Here is a 19,451-nt window from a genome sequence, read left to right on the forward strand (position 1 = left end):
TTTTAATGTATTTATTATGGATACAATATTCTGTTTACATATATGCCTGCAGGCTAGAAGAGGACATCAGACCTCATTACAGATGGTTGTAAGCCACCATGTGGTTGCTGGGAATCGAACTCGGGTCCTTTGAAAGAGCAGGCAATGCTCTTAACCGCTGAGCCATCTCTCCAGCCCCAATCTGTTCACATCTTAATGTATCTGCTTTATTTGTAGAAAATATTCAGATACTTATGTCTGTATCATTTATTATACGTGATAAAGACAAAACTTAATGGGTTTTTGTTTAGTTTTTGGAAAAAAAAACTCCTCTACATTGAACAAGCTTGATACTCTGGACCTAACATTTTAATTTTAATGTACTCTTCCAAGAGTGCAAAATCTTAACCACCTCCATTGTCTGTTCCTTAAAGTGTTATCTCAAGACATGAAGAAAAAGAGAATTCTGAATAGTTCCTAAAATTTCCTATGATTGGGGCCTTGGTGAAATGGCTCACCGGATATAGGTGCCTGCCTGAGCATGTGAGTTCAGTCCTCGGATCCCAATGGAGTCAGAAGAGGACCAATACTCCCAAGCTGTCCTGACATTCACAGGCGCACAAGACAAGCACCCCAGCAGCGACTCCCCGCCACTGCCACATAAACACACAAACAAATGCGAGAAAGTTACCGTCTCGAAATAGGCACTTGGTAGTTTAATAATAGCATTTATTACTTCAAAGCATAAAAATGCTCTCCCGTCTCCTTCCTTCAACAGATATGGAAATTTACTCAGTTTTTCCCACTTTTAAGTGTTTAGGTCCAAAATTCCTGGAAGCCCAGGAATTGTTATATACCACGGAGGTATAATGCCATTACATCACCGGTGCCATGGACCCATAGGCATGAGCCCCTCACTTGTTTTTTTTTATTTTTTTAAATATTTATTTATTATGTATACAATATTCTGTGTGTATGCATGCAGGCCAGAAGAGGGCACCAGACCCCATTACAGATGGTTGTGAGCCACCATGTGGTTGCTGAGAATTAAACTCAGGACCTTTGGAAGAGCAGGCAATGCTCTTAACCTCTGAGCCATCTCTCCAGCCCCCTCACTTGTTTTAACACTGTACCAAACTCATTTCTGGTAGGCAGAGGATTCTAGATGGAGTTGAGGTACCTGCCTGTGAGCGGCTTCTGGCGGAGGAGAGAAGATGCATGCGTGGCTGTTAGCAGTTTACCAGAGCACAAAGCAGTTCTGCGCAAAGTTCTGGTCCCGACAGAGACTTAGGAGGAAGAGTCCACAGAACCCTGGACAGTTTGGCAGTGGCTTAATGAAAACAGGGTGATTTAAGATACCTGAAGCCACCAAAGCTCAATGCAGAGGGATGACTCCATTCAAAGCCGCTGGCAACAGTGAGATCAGAATGGGAAGATGAGTCGCAGCTCGACCAGATAACCTTCTAATAGATCTTCCCACCTTTATCTCCTGCCTCATCGACTAACTCCAAAGTGGTGCTAATTATCTTTCTAAAACAACTTAAGCCATGCCGTTTTCCTCCTTAGGAACCCTCAATGCTCCCCATGGTCCAGAAAATTGCGTTTATCCCTTCTATCATGCACTCTTTACTGTCTGTATCTGGGTTTGACATTTTGCCTGTTGATGTGACTGGATCCTCTCTCTCTACCGCAGTGTGAGGGCAATGCTACCCGATCTCACATATCTCAAACCCCCAGGGGACTAGAGAATGTGTCTTCCTGTCTTATCACCTGCTCACAAAGTGCATACATTAATCTGGGTCAAAGATGACCTGGGTTCAAATCCCACCTCTGCCACTAGCTGTAGAACTCTGAAAATCTTGTCTTTTAAATTTTAATCATTTTATTTCCTTATTTACTTTTCTGTGTTTTGCCCACATGTCTGTATACTATGTGCACGCCTGGTGCCTCAGTGGCCAGAAGAGGGCATCAGATCCCCTGAGACTAGAGCTGCAAATGGTAGTAAGCCCCTATGTGGGTGCTTGAAATGGAACCCAGGTCATCTGCAGGAGCAACCAGTGCTCTTAACTGTTGAACTATCATCTATCTCTCCAGCCCCGTGAACGTATTTCCTAAGCCCTCAGATCTCAGTTTCTATGAGTAAATTAGAGGTGATAATTTTGGCTGCATGATAGTTGTGGCCTTTAAATGAGATAAAGTCCTTAGCACAAGGCTGAGCCAAGAAAAGTACACAATAGGTATTATAAGGCCAAAATGCATCTCTGTGAGGATATGTAGAAACAAACCTTGTGCTACCTAAAACAGTTAAAACCGGGGAGCCAGAGAAAGACACTCTGAACTGACTCAGATTAACACTGATGTTCAAAACACAGAAAACTCCCCTTTTCCTTCCTCAATCTAGTCTCCAGCTAATCCTGAAATTGCGTGCAACCTGATGCGAATCAAACCAAAAAGGAAAATAGTAATTACGCTGAATCCAATATTTTATATTTATACATTCGAGAAGAGATTCAACTGCATAAGCCAGAACTGCTACTAAGTTCTTTTTTGAGCACACCCTGAAGACAGTTGCTTTAATACTGCAGAGACAGGTCCTGGACCTCTCTAGGACCCTCTCAAATGAAACACAGAGAGCCAAATTGGTGATGCCAATAAATTAAGAAATCATAAAATCAGTAAGAAAATCCAACCCACACCAAGCATGGTGGCACGCACCTTTGACCCCAGCAGTTGGGAGGCAGAGGCAGGCAGATCTCTGTGCATTCAGGGCCAACCTGGTCTATGTAGTGAGTTCTAGGACAGCCAGGGCTACTTCGTGAGACCCTGTTTCAAAACAAAACATCAAAAAAATCCAAGCCAGCAGCAAGAGGGAAACGCAAACCTTGAAAACTTATCCTGTCTGATTTACAATAAAATCTCAGTAACTCCTTCTCTTCCCCACTCTGTTCCAACAAAGCATAAGTAATTCCCAGAATCCTTTGAGATACACATGCAAGCATTTTCAAGTGTAGATACATGCTCACAGGTGCTTTGCTCATGAAGATAAATGAACAGGAAACAAAGATTCCAAGATCACAGTGACCAGCACAAATTTCTCATTGGAATCATTCTATGTCACTGTGAAGGGACCTTTTACAAGTCCAATAGTATCTTCTGACCAAATGCCACACTCTTTAAGACAATTCCAGCAGGCTATTAGTAAAATGCTAGTTGCTGCATATCCTGATGAGAACAGTTAGAATTCTAGATAGTCTATTGTTTTATACTAGCAAACTATCATTACCCATTTAATACTCTAGTCCCAATCCTTTCTCCTTGTTTGTGGTTTCTCTCTATTTTAGTGCTGGGGGTTGAACCTAGGACCTGGAACATGCTAAGCACATGCTTTACCACTGAGATACCCCAAGGCCACATTTCTCGTCTTTCACATGGTACTTATCGCACTTCTTAGTGCATTCGAAGTATATGTGAACGGCTTATCTCCCTACTACCAGACAAGTTGGTGTGTGTGTATGTGCGTGTGTAGGGGATGAATTTCCTGTCCTTCTTATTGTCTCTGTAATACTAAGCACAGAATACTTCACATAGCAGGCACTCCGGAAAGATATGGCCAATAAAAGCTATTACAGATGGTTTTTTCTCATAGCCTCTGGACTGGCCCTTATATGAAAAGTACTGGTGTCAAGCACATGGGCAATGCAGAACCTCACTTGAAAACCCTGGCAGTATGATGTACTTTTATTCTCTAACACCCTTGAGAACACATCAAGATCAGATAGATCATCCTGAGTTCAATGCCCAGCAACCACATGGTGGCTCACAGCCATCTGTAATGAGGTCTGATGTCAACACTATATACATAATAAATAGATAGGTAAATCTTTAAAAAAAATCAGATCAGGGGCTGGAGAGATGGCTCAGAGGTTAAGAGCACTAGATGCTCTTCCAGAGGTCCTGAGTTCAATTCCCAGCAACCACATGGTGGCTCACAACCATCTATGATGAAAAAAATCAGATCATCCCAACTATGATCTGTAACTGAGAGTCCTTCAGGATGTGGCTTCTTCTCAAAGCCTATTCAGAACTCTAGAAGGCTAAGTTCAAGGCTATCAAGAATCTCAGTGGTAGAGCACTTGCTTAGAATATCCAAAGCCCTAGATACAATCCTCACCCTTCTTTCCAAATAAAATAAAATTTTAAACTTGGATTAGCTCAGGGCTCAATGAACTGGTCACCTAGACACTGCAACACTCTGCCTAGAAAACCATCTCTGGCTTTGAAGAAAATAGTTAACTTCTCCCAAGTAAGGCACTTGGCATCTAATTCATTTGGACCTAGGCTGAACCCAAGTCTTTACATTGACTTCTCCACAACTGCCTCCCCAAATGGCCAAAATTCTCTGGGGATAGTCCACACAAGATGAGGCTAATGTGTGCAACTGGAGAGGCCAGGGTAATGATAAAGACTACCCCATTTCTATATCACCCATCTAAAGGTATTTGCTTGGGTCTGTCTGTGTTGTGACAGTGTCCTAGACTCAAATGAATGCCTCTAACACTCCACATTTTTGAGCCATTCAGTCATGCATTTTTGTTATTGTTGAAAGTGGTGCGAAACTGCACTGCATGAGCTAAAGTCCTTGGTGGTCTTCCAAGGATTCCAGCTAAAAAGGCACTTCCTTTGTTCCTCAGGAGAATGCAGTCCAGTAGGTCATTCAAAAGGGGAAATAAAAGCAGCAGCCCTGGGAGGGAGATGAAGGACAAGACAAAAAGAATAAAATGTTTTGGGTGTGAGCACATTAGCTTCCATTTCCTGCCGCAGGTCACTAGTAACTCCTCTATCTTTTTTTTTGGAGGGGGAGGGTGGGATCCAGATAAGACATTTATGCAAAAATGTTCCTCAGGTGTTTTCCAGGGCTGATGACGATCCACGGGAACCCACGGGAACACTTAAGTGTCCCTGAACACCTTCCCAGCTTCCTTTCCCATTAGATGCTGGCTAGGGAAGATGCCCTGACATCTCCTGAGACTGCATACCCCCAAACCTGAAGAAACTGGGGGGGAGGGGCGGCGATTGGGTAACCCACACCCGAAAAGCCTCCAGTCCATCTCAAAAGCACATACTGTCTGCACGACCAGATGGAGACTTGTCCCTTTCCCAGTAAGGGCATGGCTGCATGCCTCCCTTCAGAACGTGGGAATGACAAGTGTAATCTTCACGGCAATCATCTCTGAAGCACCCAGGCCCAAACTGTGCAAGGCACAAAGACCCCAGGTCTGACCTGCAGAGCCCCCAAGCTTCGGCGACTGCTGGTTCAGTTCTCTGTTACAGGCAGGCCAGGAGGAAGAGGGGAAAGAAAGGGGGCTTTTCAGAGCGCTACAACCAATAAAATCATGAGGCTGGGAGGACATACTTGAGCTCCCAAAAAGACAGGCGGCTGAAGGGCAAACAACCTTTCATCATAGCTTGTGAGTTACTTGACAACTGCAAAGGTGCAGGGGCCGCCTGGGCTACTTCCAACAATTTCCTCAGTTCTATTTCCAGACGGAGGCCGGTTACACTCTCAAAGTGCCCAGCAACTTCCCTCAATTACTTTTGTAATTTATATGTAATTGATGACTGCACTTAATCTCCAAGGTTATTAATAGCCCTTCCAAAAGATGAGCGCCCCCCCCCCAAGTCTTCCTAAGCCTTTGGAAGTGCCTGGTTAAAATTACAGTATTTCCTTTGCTGGATGCTGGCCCCCTGCCTGCCCCACCCGGGCAACCAGTACAGCGAGGCAAAGGCGCACTCTGCACACTTCCATGAAAGGTTCGGAATGGAGGTTTGGCCTTCGGGGCTCGAATCTCTAACTCCTCCGTTAGGTTAAGCTGGCCAAGAGCCAGTAAGGTTCGTGGCTCTTTCTGAGCCCCAAGGGTGAACAATCTACCTGTGCCGCTTCGGGCGCCAACCCGCAGGGCTGAGCGCAACAGTTGGCAGCTGCGAAAATCTAGTACAACAGGGAAGGAGGACTCGCCCAGGCACTGCCACCGGCGGGCCTGGAGACCTCCCGACCAGGAGAAGAGGGAGTGAGTACCTGGGGTGCTGCCTCCCCAGAGTTCCAGGAGGGCTTCCCCAAATACCCCAAGTCGTCCCGTCCCCCCACCCCTTGTGCTGAAATCCGGTGAACTTTTTCAGAGGCAAAGCCATCTTCATTTGCATAACCACCTCCAAACTGAGATTCAGGTTTCCTGTAATCAGTCCTTTCAAAGGTCTGTAATTGAAAGTGCAATTAACCCTTAAAATGAGGTGAGAAAAGAGAAATGGGAGGGAAATACCCTTCTTATCCAACACCTTCCGGAAAGCTGGAGACTTCCCAAAAGTTAGGATTTGGAAGAGTGGGGAGTAAAGGAGGGCGTTCGCTTTTTAAAGGTGACTTCTAAAGCCCTTGCAGGTTCTAAAACGAATCCGCGTCAGCGGTGGAAGAGAGACGGAGAGAGGGGTTTTAGGAGAACGTCAATGAACCACTCATTCAAGTCGCACGTTTTTTGCGCCCCAAGGAATCTGCAAACTCCGAGAGGTTCCCCCACCCCACCCCCACTCGGCCTCGTCGTCACCCACACAACAAAGCGGGGAACCCAGTAAGGAATTCAACCCGGAAAAGGCAAGAGAGCCCATGCCACGCACTCTAAGGGCCATAGTCCTTAGTGTCTTCCCGGGACAGAAAAGACTTGGGGGGGGGGCGCCGCCGCAAAACACCGGAGTAGCACTACACAAACCGGCGGCGCCCCTCCACTCGCGGTGCCCGCTCCGCCTGCCCGTTTCACCCTCTAGGCTACCTGGTGTGGCGTGGGGGGCCGCCCCTTTCCCGGGGTGCCCACCACTCGAAAATGGGGGAGGATTCCCACCTACCGTTGATCTCATAGAGGGGGGCATCGTTCTTGTTGAAGCCTTTGGACACGTAAAGACGTCGCACTTCCGAGCAACTTTTCGACTTGAGCTCCGCAGCCAGCAGCGAGGCAGTGAGCGCGGCCAGGGTGCAGAGAAGCGCGAGCAAGCCAAACCGTGCCATGGTGCGGACCCGGGCAGATGCGCTCCCACCTTTAGGGAACAGAATAAGACGGGATGGGAAGCGGGGCTGCGGAGCGGGCGGAGAAGCGCGGAGTCAAGGACTCACGAGTTGAGCGAGGACCGAGGAGTTGCAGTTGGTAGCAAAGAAGGAGGAGGAGGAGGGCAAAAGGAGGAGACGCGGGCGAAAAGTGGAGCTGGGCCTCGCGTCAGGCAACGGTCCCCGGTGCCAGGCGCCCGGCCGGGGTGGAGTACAAGGGAAAAGGCGTGGAATGGTCGCAGGACCCACGGGAAATAGGGAGAGGATCGGTGACCTCGGGGCTCCGAAGGCTAGAGATCCCGGGCCAGTTGGCTAGGGGCGGAGGGGTTCAGGAAAGGAAGGGAAGGTGGCAGGCGTCGCAGGAGAGCAGAGTGTGGGCGGCGTCGGCGGGTGATCGCTGGCGCGGGGCTCCGGCTACCCGGCGCTGCTCCGCTCACCCAGCTCGGCTCAGCTCACTGCCCTCAGCCGCACGGTTGTGCCCTTCTCAGCTCTGCGGCTGATTGACTGGCCCGGCTCGCGCAGTGAGGCTCTGCAAACTTGGCCAAGCGGGGCGGCCCTTAGGGAGGGAGGGGGCGGGTACAAGGTGGGGGGGGGGGAGCCCGAGACAGGCGGGAGCACGCAGGGCCGGGCCGGGAGAAAACCTGGAAGCTGGGTTGGATCCGGAGCGGGCCAAATCCACTTCCTAGGGGGCCCGCACGGGGCGCCCGGCACTCCCTCTAGCGACACGCCCTGCTGGACTCCTCCCTCCTGCCCTCCTCCTCAAGAGGCGGGGAGCCTCCCCCCATCCCCCATCCCCTGCCCGGAGAGGAAAGGCCAGTTTCTTCCCGTTTAAGAGCCCAAGTCCCGGGGATCCTGGTGGCCTGGGTCTTGGAGCCTTCAGCCTCTGACTGAGCCACAAGCCTTTCCCCACAGCCACCTGACAGGCTGTCCCCGCGGGCCAAAGCAGCACACTTCAGCCCCAATACCTGCGTCACTGCTGCCACCCGGCATCCAGGACCTCTCCTAACCAGTGCCTGGGCAAGGAAGGCACCCACTCACGTTACTGGCATTGTTTTGCTCCAAACAGCAGAGGGACTTGAAACTCGGAACTGGCCTGAGAGGCTCACCTACCCTTCCTGGACCAGCCTCCCATCACACAGTGTTCACTCATAGAGCACAGGCTTGTACCTAACCGGCAGTCATTTTCTCAGCCCCACAGAATGTTCTCTTTCCACTCGTGCCCTAGGTTTTGCAATAAATATAAACAAACTCTGAAACTGGCCAGAAAAAAAATATATGAACCTTGAGTAGATGTTCTCCCAAGTTTGCTTGGGAGTACTTTTGCTCCCACGCCGCCCTATGGACATGTTAGAACTGAGGCTCCACAGAGAGAAAGAAAATGCATTAATTAGCACTCACCTAAGGGCAATGGGTCCAAAACCCGGACTCTTGAATGGGGGTCCATGGTGGTCACAGGGAATGATAGCCCAGGATCTCCATCCACTCCTTCCCAGTCTCCATTTAGCCACAAGAAAACTGGGCATGGGTGAGTCTTCCCACCTTCCAAGCTTTGTCAGATTCCATTAATGAGTGTTTTTGAAGCTCCCAGGGCTCCTTTAATGAAGGGAACCGTGCAGATTGTGAACTTGTCATTACTGTTGTTATTGTTACAATCTGCTTTAAGAGGTTAGGGTGAGAAGTGCCTCAGACACCTCGGGAGTGTGCTGGGAACTGGGCAGATGAAAAGGGCTGGAGCTTATTATTTGGCTAGACTCTCAATTCCCATAAAATTACATAGGGTGAAGATATGAACCATCATTACAATTATCGCCCTCAGAGGGTTTGTTGAGACTTCCTGCCCGGCTCTTTGTAAACCTCGTTGACATGGTTGTCCACTAGGAGCCATAGGAACTAGGGAAGCTGTTTTGAATGCCCACTGCAGACTCCAGTCTCCATTCATTATACTAACTCTCATGGACCAGCAGCATGAACAGACACACAACCTGGGACCTGTCTCTAACTGAGACTTCCAATTTCTTGTTGTTTGTGTGCTTGTTTGTGACAGGGTTTCTCTGTGTGGCCCTGGCTGTCCTACAACTCACTCTGTAGAGCAGGCTAGCCTCTAACTCACAGAGATCCACCTGTCTCTGCCTCCCAAGTGCTGGAATTAGTTGTCTACACCACCACACCCAGTTGGGACCTTCAATTTCCGAGGTCTGGAAATGCATTTAAGTTATGCAAACTCACCTCTACTAAATTTCCCGTGATTTTCAAGGACCTTTCGAACAGTCCAGGTAATCCTTAAACTGATAACCGTGAGGTCCTCAAGGCCCTGCTAGCGCTTGGCTTTCATTGATGTGTACTTAAAGGTATTCTTCGCCAAGTGAAATATGATTTGAGACACAGCCAACATTAATAGTAAAATGAAACTCCGAGCCGGGTATATGGTGCACACCTATAATCCCAAAAGGTGTAGGCTGGAAGATCAAGAATTCAAGAAGCGCCTCGGGGACACAAGGAGTTTGCGGTTAACCTGGGCTACACAAGACCATCTTTCAAACTAAAATGAATCAGTGGCAATAAGAGAAAAGGGGGTTCTCCTAAACTATAAAGGGGGCAGTTGGAACGCTGCCTCTCAGAAGAAGAGAAATTCTTTTTTTCTTTTTTTGCCCCCCTCAAGCGACTAATGCTCTTCCTCTTAGCATGTTATTAGCCAAAACTTGAGCCTTTTCTACCAGAAACAGTAACCTCTGGCTACAGGCAGATCTGGACAAGTCTGAACTTTACCAGAGAAGGCAGGAACCCCAAGCCTTGCTCTGGGGCGGCTCCCACTTCAAAGTCTCCTTTCATTTAAATACAAACAGGGTGAACAACTGGCAATCTATGAGACAAATATCGCCCAGAAGGAAACTTTTCAGATGGCCCTAGTTCCTTATCCTCTCCCCCTTCCCCACCCCAGCTCTCCTACAGGCTGGAGACACACCCATGCCGGGTTGGGGGAGGGGGTGGTAGTGGAGGGTGCAGGGGGAGGGGAGTATGTGAGTCCCTTCTACTTCGATTTGCTTTGTTTTTCACCTTTTGAAAAAGACTATGGGAAAAATCACATCGAATTTACCAATTTTAACCATTTGAATATATACAGTTGAGGACTGGGGAACTAGCTTAGTTTGGGAAAGTGCTTTGCCATGCAAGTATGAAAAAACTGACTTCAATATTCAGAACCAGTGTAAAAAAGCCCAGTGTAGAGGCACACATTTGAACTCCCAGTGCTAGGGAGGGTGCAACAGGATTGCCAGTCAGCTAAGCCAAATCAGTGTTCTCTGAGCTCTTAGGTCCCAACTAGGGATCCCGTCTCACAAAGCAAGGTGCCTGGCTCCTGAGGACCAGCACCCAAGGGGGACCCCTGATCTCCATATGCTTCCGCACACATACAAACACAGCTGCACATTTACACACAAATAAGATACACGACACACAGTTCGGTCACATTGTGCCATAACTACTTCCAGAACATAGTCATCATCCCGAAAGCAAGCCACACTTTGAGTACTCCATTTGCCCAGCAAACCGGCTGCCTTCCTGTTTCTAGGGGACGTTTCGTATGAAGAGAATTATACAATGTGGGGATGTTTTTGTCTGGCTACCTTCACTCAGCATCAAGCTGTCTCTCGGGGTCCACCTATGGACTAACACATTTCAGTACTCCCCTTCCTTCAGGACATATACTATTCCGCCACACAGACATACCGCAATGGGAGCCTGCAGCGCCTTTCGCTTTGCAAGCTGCTGCCTCGTTTACCCTCATAGCTGAAAAATGTAGGTGTCTTAGGGGCTTAGGATGCAGCTCAGTGACAGAAGGTATGCTTAATAGATCCAAGGCTCTGGTTCAACTCCTGGCATCCCTTCAAATAAGGACATTTTGAATTTTGGGGTCATTGTTTAAATTCGGTCTTTAACAATGTCATACACACATGTACACACACACACACACACACACACTTTACTTTGAATATATTTCCCCAAGTCCCCTCCTATTTGAATTCCCCTTCATCTGAACTTTTTCTTCTCAGTAAGTTCCTCTTCTACTTTCATGTCTCTGTGGTATGGTGTGTGTGTGTATGTGTGTGTGTGTGTGCATGTGTGTGCGCATGCGCGTGCATGTGTGTGTTCCCCCCTCATTTAATTGGGGGTGCCTGCATAGGTGGAGGATTATGGGTGTAGCTTCTGACATTCCTAGGAGACAGTCCCACAGCCAAGTCTTTGTGGATCTCTTTTTAAAAGAGGCAAGGAAACCAAGTCGTAGACAAATTATGTAGCTGATAGCCATAGAGCTCTTTGAGTAGCTGAACTGAGACTGAAAACTAAGACCTCTGTCATAATCCCATGCTATTTTTGGTCACAAAATACAGTGCTCTGGGTTTCATTTAGGGTCAGTGGTAAATGTGGAATTTCCCCCAGATCGTGTAGCACTATCCTTGCTTCAGATTAATAACTGATCCTGGAACTCATACAATGTGCGGGATACTGCTTGATTCTAAGAGGAGGCAAGATGTCTTAGCCAGGGCTGACATAGACAGAATGCACTTACAGCATACCTGGCTTTCCCAGGTGAGGGATTTCTCATCTCATGCATAGGGAATGAAGAACACATTGTGCTATCCTCCAAGCAAAGAGAATAAGTTGAATCAGGTTCTTTTGATCAACTGGTTAGCTCCCCATGCCATCAAATACAAAGACGGGGTGAGAAGAAAGAGGGCTCCTTCCCCAGTTATGCTAAGTTGTTTATGTGCGCCAACAAGAATATATCCTTCTCTCTCATGTCAGGAAGTCACCTCACCCTTAGGGGATTTGCCCTGTGAATACAGTGTTGTTCTTTGTTCCATAGGTAGCTCTTTCAGATTCAGCCACAGGTTTCTAGAAAGCCTGCCTGGGGATCTCCAAGCAAAAGCAGCAGACACTCCTGTCTCTAGACCTTGAAAGCAAATAACAGCCAACCTTGACCCTCTGCAATGTCTGAGAACTCTTCGCCGCAGCACTTCCAGGAGCTACTCCAAGAACTAGGCATTTTCCCAGGGAAAGAAAAGACCCCATTTGAAATCTTCTGGTTTCTCAAAGTGAGCAACTAGTTTAGAACTGTTAAAAGATTGTTTGAGGAGGACTGGGGATGTAGCTCAGTCAGTAGAGTGAAGCCCTGGGCTCGGTATTTAGCACCCCATAAACTTGGATTGGTGGGACATGTCTGTAATCCCAGAATTTGAGAAGTGAAAGTCAGGAGAATCAGAAGTTCAAGATTATCATTGAATGATTTCCAGACCAGTCTGCACTGCATGCATGAGACTCTGATGATAGATAGATAGATAGATAGATAGATAGATAGATAGATAGATAGATAGATGGATGGATGGATGGATGGATGGATGGGTGGGTGGGTGGGTGGGTGGGTGGGTGGGTGGATGGATGGATGGATAGACAGACAGACAGACAGACAGACAGACAGACAGACAGACAGACAGATAGATAGATAGATAGACAGACAGACAGATGGATAGATGGATGGATAGATAACAGATAGATGTTTTTGGACAAATTCAGCATATCTTCAGACCAAATTTCACCCAGTAGCTCTCTCTGTCCCTTGGTTCTTCGCCTTTCTGAGCAAGCAAGCAAGCTATACTGTGTGACTACTTATTTTATACAAAGGTTGATTCTAGGACTTGGGATGTAGCTTAGTGATAGAGAATTTACCTAGAGGGCTGGAGGGATGGCTCAGACGTTAAAGGTTAGGCTCACAACCAAAAATATAAGAGACTAGAATATGAGAGGCTGTGCCTTCATCCTAAACACTATGGAATTTTTGTTTGAAAAAAAAATAATTGATCTAGGAGTTGGGATGTAAGCTTAGTTGGTAAAGTGCTTGCCTGGTATGCACAGCACAAAGTTCTGAGTTCAAATCCCTGGCAGAACACACACGGGGGGGGGCAGGGGAGATCATAGGGTATGCCCATAAACCCAGGAGAAAGCAGAAAGAACAAGAAGTTCAAGATCATCCTTGACTTAATAACAAGTTCAAGGTCAGTCAGTCTTGATACTTGATGCCAAGATACTCAAACGCTGTTTTTAAACAAACATATAAATAAAATAAATTTTTGATTCAGCAAAACCTTTGGACACTCGGAAGATCAGTGGCCTTAACCTAGGGCTGAGAATAGGGCCCACATTTACCTGGAGACGGTCATCTCAGTTTGCTCATTGTGCATATTGATGGCTGTGCTTAGTCTTTGCAAGTGAAACTGGTAAAGCAGTAGCAGTCCATGGTCCTGTATGGGATTGCCCTCCTATGGCAAAGCAAAGCAAATAACTCACCCTGTGACAGTTTCACTCTCCAGGGGCTTCAAGGCACTGAGGGGCACCCTCCCCCACCTGGACTTTGAAAGACCAGCTTCTCTGCAGTGAGGATCAAGAAACTGACAAAAAAAAAAAAGCACACCTGAAAAGCAACAGAATGCCTTAGGTGGCCATAAGGAAGTTCTTAATGGAGGGCCTGTGTAATCCGACAGCTCTGTGGACTTGAACTTCAAAACTGAGATGTCGCAAGGGAGTCCTTCCCTTCTATTCCCCCCCCGACCCCCTTTTTGGCAGCACCATCGTGTTCAGCCTTCTATGTGAAGAGACAATATGCATTTTTTAAGAAGAGCCAGCGGGGAGCAGGCATTTCTATTCCAAAGAGATAGCACAGATAAAAAGAGTCGGAGAGCAGGTCAGACATAGTTTGACATTTGTCATTTTTGAACCATGGATGGGCAATGTCTGCGGAACTGCTGCTGTTCCTGCTGCTCTAACAATAACGCATTCAAATGAGCAGGACACTGAAACTTGCACACACATTCCATCCTGGCAAAGAATGGAATCCAAGACACGCAACACAGGGGGGTGGCGTTTCCCATGTCCCACCATGCTAACAGATGCAAGCTTCCTTCAGTCAGACTGGTTTTCTATGATCGTTCTCACTGGCATTTTCTTAGTAGTTCTCAGAGGACCTGAAACCTCCTGGCAGACAGGAGGACTTTGAAAATGAGGTTCTTCCCTACCCCTCCATATCCACAACCTGTGAGAAAGCCTTGCTTTGCTTCCTTTGATTTCAGGATTTTTTTTTCTTTTTCTCACTCTTTCTTTTTTTCTTTTTCTTTTTCTTTTTTTTTGACTTTGTGTTTCAAGACAGGGTTTTGCTATGCAGCCCAGGCTGTCCTTGAACTCAGAGATCCACCTGCCTCTGCCTCCTGAGTGTTGGGATAAAAGTCATTCGCCAGCACTGCCCGGCCATTTTAAGGGTTATTTTAAAAGATGTACTAAGAAACAAGCTCTTGAGAGCTGGGATGTGACTCAGTTGGGAGTACTTCTCTAGCATGCACAAAGCCCTGGGCTCAATCCCCAGTGCCACATAAACCAGGTGTGGTGGCATATGTCTACATTCCTGGCAGTATGGAGGTGGAGACAGGAGAACTGCACGTTCAGTCTCATCTGCGGCTCCATAATAAGCTGAAGGCCAGCCTGGACTACATGAGTCTCTTTCTCAAAATAAATAAATAGCTTATTATCTTTTCTTAGCATGCTGGGAAGCGAAACATAGAGGGTTGTGGGTGTGCTAGGTAAGCTCTCTACCAGATGGGCCACATCCTTGCCCTTAAATATCTAGTCTAATTTCCTACATTTTATTTATTTAAAATATGACTTACCATGAATCTACTTGCTTCTTTTGTGGTATTACATATGTGTAGATAAGTGTAGACCCTGGGACTTGGACCTGCTAAGTACTCTACCACTGAGCCACAAGCCCTTCCAAACACAGAGGCTTTTTAAATTTTACTTCGAGACTGGGTCTCGCTAAGTTACCCAAGCTGACCACAAACTTGAGCACTCTTGCCTCGGCCTTCTGAGTGGCTGAGACTACAGGCAAGTGCCACCATGCCTGGCAAACTACTTGCCTTTCCTAAACATTTGCAAGTGATGTGCTTTGGAAAATACGCTGAATTTAGTCAATATTTTAGTCACTTTGAAGAAAGAAATGCAAGGAAACCTTCTGGGGTTCTAGAAATGTTCTACATTTTGATCCAAGTGGTAGTTTCATGGGTACATACATATGTAAAAATTTATCACTTCAGATTTATGCATGTCACCATATGCATGTCATTCCTTAATACCAAATGGGAGAAACACAACAAAACACGACTATAAGGTATGTGTACGTATGTATATATATTATGTAATTTATCCTTTAAATTATTGATCATATTATTATCTAGTTTGGGAATTATTTGTATGAGTGCATATAAAATTTAATCATCTGAACTACATGTGCATATATGTATACGTATATATGTATACATATATGCACATAGGTAAAATATAATGCTTATACGCAACCTAGTCACATGCTTTTGTGTACATATGTGTGTACATATATGTTTAAGTGATCATAACTGTCCTAGTAAGGAGAAGACCTTGTTTTTCTTTCTTGATTTTTTTCTCAGCAGTCTAATGTTCCCTGGGTTTTTTTTATTCCTTATATTTCAATTAAAACGGACTTTCTTCTTATGCTTAGCTTCAAATGTTTCTCAATTATCTATTATCTACTCTAAAATTCATGGTGTTAGAACCCCTTAAGTGGACATAGGATGAAGGGGATGAGGAGAAATCAGAGTTAAGTTGCCAAGGTCTGCCCAGCATAACCCAGAACCTGGAAAATCTGGAAAGATAACTATAATCCTATCTGGGAAAAAGTTGAACATGGAAAAAGAGAAACAACTATAGAGACAAAAGCACAAAAGCATCATAACATCCGAGTAGGGCCATTACCAGTTACAGAGCCAAGAGTGGAGAACCAGGTAAGTGGAAGACTCCATTGGGAACTGGTAGGAAACAGGACCAGGCAGTCAAGGTCAGTTCAGCTAAATAATGAATTCAAGGCCAGACTGGGCTACTTGAGACCCTGTATCAAAAATTGCAAATTCTGTTGAGGGGGCGTGGCCTCTCTTCACTACTTAGGAGAAACTAGGTGACTGTCTCTTTTGTTTGTTTATTTGTTTTATTTTATATACATTGGTGTTTTTCCTGCATGTATGCATGTCTGTATGAGGGTATCAGATCCCCTGGAACTGGAGTTACACATAGCTGTGATCTGTCATTTGGGTGCTGGGAATTGAACTCGGGTCCTCTAGAAGAGCAGCCAATGTTCTCAACCAGTGAGCCATCTCTCCAGCCCCGGTGACTGAGTGTTATGTTGTCTAAAAGTAGTAAACTGGGCTGAGCTGGTGGTACATGCCTGTAATCTCAACTACTCAGGAGGCTGAGGCAGGAAGATCTCAAGTTTGAGGCTAGCCTTAGTTGTAATAGTAACTTCTAGGCCAGTGTGGCCAATTTAGAAAGACTCCACCTTATACATCTGTCGTGTGAGCAAACTTTTCCTGGGGAAACACACCATACATATCTACTCAGCTCAGGCAGGTAGCCCAGGACATACCAAACTACAGATACCATGAAGTCCAACTTGGTGAATCAGTGAGTTTTATTGGGGTTACCTACAGAAATATGGGTGAGGGGTCATTTACAGAAGCAGAACTGACTCAAAGACAGCTGCTTCACCAAAGCCCACCCCTGCCCTGGTAACAGCTCCCAGAGCTGGGAACCTGGAGCACACTGCACAGCCTGCAGGCAAAAAGTTAGGGAGCATCCCTTCTTTCTAAGTGCTCAGTTGGTCTAAACCTCTTTTTTTTTGTTTGTTTGTTTGTTTTTTGTTTTTTGAGACAGGGTTTCTCTGTAGCTTTGGAGCCTGGCGTAGAACTAGCTCTTGTAGACCAGGCTGGCCTCAAACTCACAGATATACGCCTGCCTCTGCCTCCCGAGTGCTGGGATTAAAGGCGTGCAGCATGTGCCGAAACCTCTTGTAGGCAGCTCAGCTGATTGCTGCTTCTTCCAGGCAGCTTGACGGGTATGAGAGTTTTCTTTGTAGCCTGACTTGTTCACTCGTGGCTTGTTTACTCTTGGGAAGAAAGGGCCTAGTAAACCTGGTCAGTTTCAGGGACTTCCTAGGGCTGTCTTAGGTCACTTACCTTCTCTGGCTTGAGGAACTTCCCTATAGGATGGAATGTTTCAACCTCAGAGGAAACCAGTGAACAGTATCACCTGTGAGACTCTAGACAGCTGATGGACGTTGGGAGCAGGGGACCGTTTTAAATTTCAGTGGTGTAGCCCATGCTGCTGCAAGCAACCCTAATAAAAGCCAGTGGATTATTTTTTTTTAAAAAAAAAGACATCAAAGTAGAAGAAGGGCTAGTTGAGAAGAGAAAGGAAAAGTGGACTAGCCGGAGTGGGAGGGGGATACAAGAGGGTAATGTCAGTTGAATATGATCAACATACATTATACACGTGTATGAAAATATGATCATGAAACCCATTGTAATGCAAATTAATATATGCTAATAAAATATTGCTCAATGGTAGTCTATTTCCCTAACATACATAAATCCATAACTGGCACTGCAAAAACTAGAATGAATAAAAATTTTTAGTAATATGTTTGGACAGTCATCTACTCTGACCTGAACACTATAAATTGAATTATTTGTTGCTATTTTTGAGAAAGAATCTTGTATAGCTCAGGCTGGCCTTGAATTTAGCGGAAGCTTACCTGAACTCTTGGTCCTCCTGGTTTCACCTCCTTAATGCTAAAAAGGCAGGTTTGCACCACACCTGGTTTGGCTGTTGCATTTTGACAGCCCAGTGCTGGTTCAAATTCCTGACTGTACCTTTGAGGCTAGTGGAAATATTTGCTATCTGACCCCAGATAACCTCTTATCATCTCCAAAATATTTACACATAATCTTTTGAATACTCCTCGTGGCTTATGCAATTTTTGCACCACCTCCATGAATTGGTACCAGTGTCATCTCCGTTTCACAGATAAGGAAATTGTGTTTCCTTATCTCTATCGCACGTCCAAGGGCACCTACTGGGAGAGCCTAGAGTGCCTAGTTCTGTTCCTGACAGCCACACTCTGAACACTGTGCTTACTATATAATTTTTTCCCTTTAGGTTATTTGAGACAGGATTTCTCTGTGTAACCCTGGCTATCTATAGACCGAGCTGACCTTGAAAGGATTAAAGGTGTGCACCACCCTTGCCCAGTAGTTTACTATATAATCTTATAGTAGACTCTCTTCTCTGGGGACGCATTCCCAGATGCCTCCCTACACATATGTGGGAGTCTTTTTAAAATTCTGTCTGGGAGTGTTGTTTGTTCCTCTTGTTTCCGTTTCATGGGGTAGGTTGGAACCCGTGGCTTTATGCATATTTGACAAGAGATCTAACACTGAACTACACTCTTACTTCTCCCCTATTTTATTTTCTATAAATGCCTCTGTATAGTTGGGTTCACAAGCAGCAATAAAATTAAATTATAGCAATATACTATAATGAAATATATGTAAATGTATTTGATCTTAAAATTGTTTTCATTTTTAAAAATGATTTCTTTTTATTACTATTATCAGTATGTGAGAGAGGGCGTATAGGTATCACAGGACACTTTCAGAGATCACAGGACCACTTCCATGAGTCAGTCATTCCCTTCCTCTATGAGTTCTGGGGATTGAACTTAGGATGTCAGGCTTGGACGGAAAGTAAAAGGTTGGTAAAAGTCCCAACTGAGCCATCTCACTGGCCCAGAAAATGGTTCTTTCTACGACAGTCACCCTTCTAGCGATGACGTTTGGGGATATGATGCCCATGTGTTGCATTGAATGATGCAGACATGGCCATGTAATGTGGCCTTAGGTACTATTCAACTTCTCCAGCTATCCCCGGGGAGCTATTCTGAGTACCATAATAAAACTTCATCCTCTTTGTCCTATGTCCACGCTCTACTGACCACCTACCCATTAGACATTTGGCGTATATCTTAGTGATCAGATAAACTGTCATGGTGTTACAATACTTATGTCCTGGTATCCCTAATATCAGTTTTTAAATTGCACATTGCTTATTTCTAGAATTTCCTATTTAATAATGTTGACTGTGATCGCTATAAGAACTTGAAAACACAGACAGAGAAACCGTGGACCGGGAGGGACTACTGTATTTGCATTTGGCTTGGTCAGCCAGTCATTGCTGAATAACATTGAACACTTTAGCTTTTATGAATAACGCTGCTGTGAGCATGTGATACATGCATTTGTGTGAGGACCGATTTTCAGTTCTTTTGGGTTTTGACATACATTATTGTGGGAAGGTTCTAGACCGTTTCCCTCTGGGGGAAATAGCTGGAGTTGTCTGTCTGCAGCATTATGAGAAGTCACTGCCACTGGACCCTAAATCCAGAGTCCCCTGACAGTTCTAATTTTGCCAGTTACCA

At 45.8% G+C, this 19,451-nt stretch overlaps 1 protein-coding gene across 1 annotated transcript in view; it reads right to left on the reverse strand.

Annotated features, from left to right (window-relative positions):
* Positions 1–7,815, reverse strand: part of Gpc4 (glypican 4) — a 107,871-nt gene extending 100,056 nt beyond the window's left edge. The window contains exon 1 of the mRNA XM_075957191.1: positions 6,871–7,815. Coding sequence (XP_075813306.1) covers positions 6,871–7,030 — 160 coding nt within the window. The 5' untranslated portion in view covers positions 7,031–7,815. The remainder of the gene's footprint in view (positions 1–6,870) is intronic.
* Between the last annotated feature and the right edge of the window lie 11,636 nt (positions 7,816–19,451).

This window comes from Microtus pennsylvanicus, chromosome X (genome assembly GCF_037038515.1).
Source record: "Microtus pennsylvanicus isolate mMicPen1 chromosome X, mMicPen1.hap1, whole genome shotgun sequence".
Lineage (NCBI taxonomy): Eukaryota > Metazoa > Chordata > Mammalia > Rodentia > Cricetidae > Microtus > Microtus pennsylvanicus.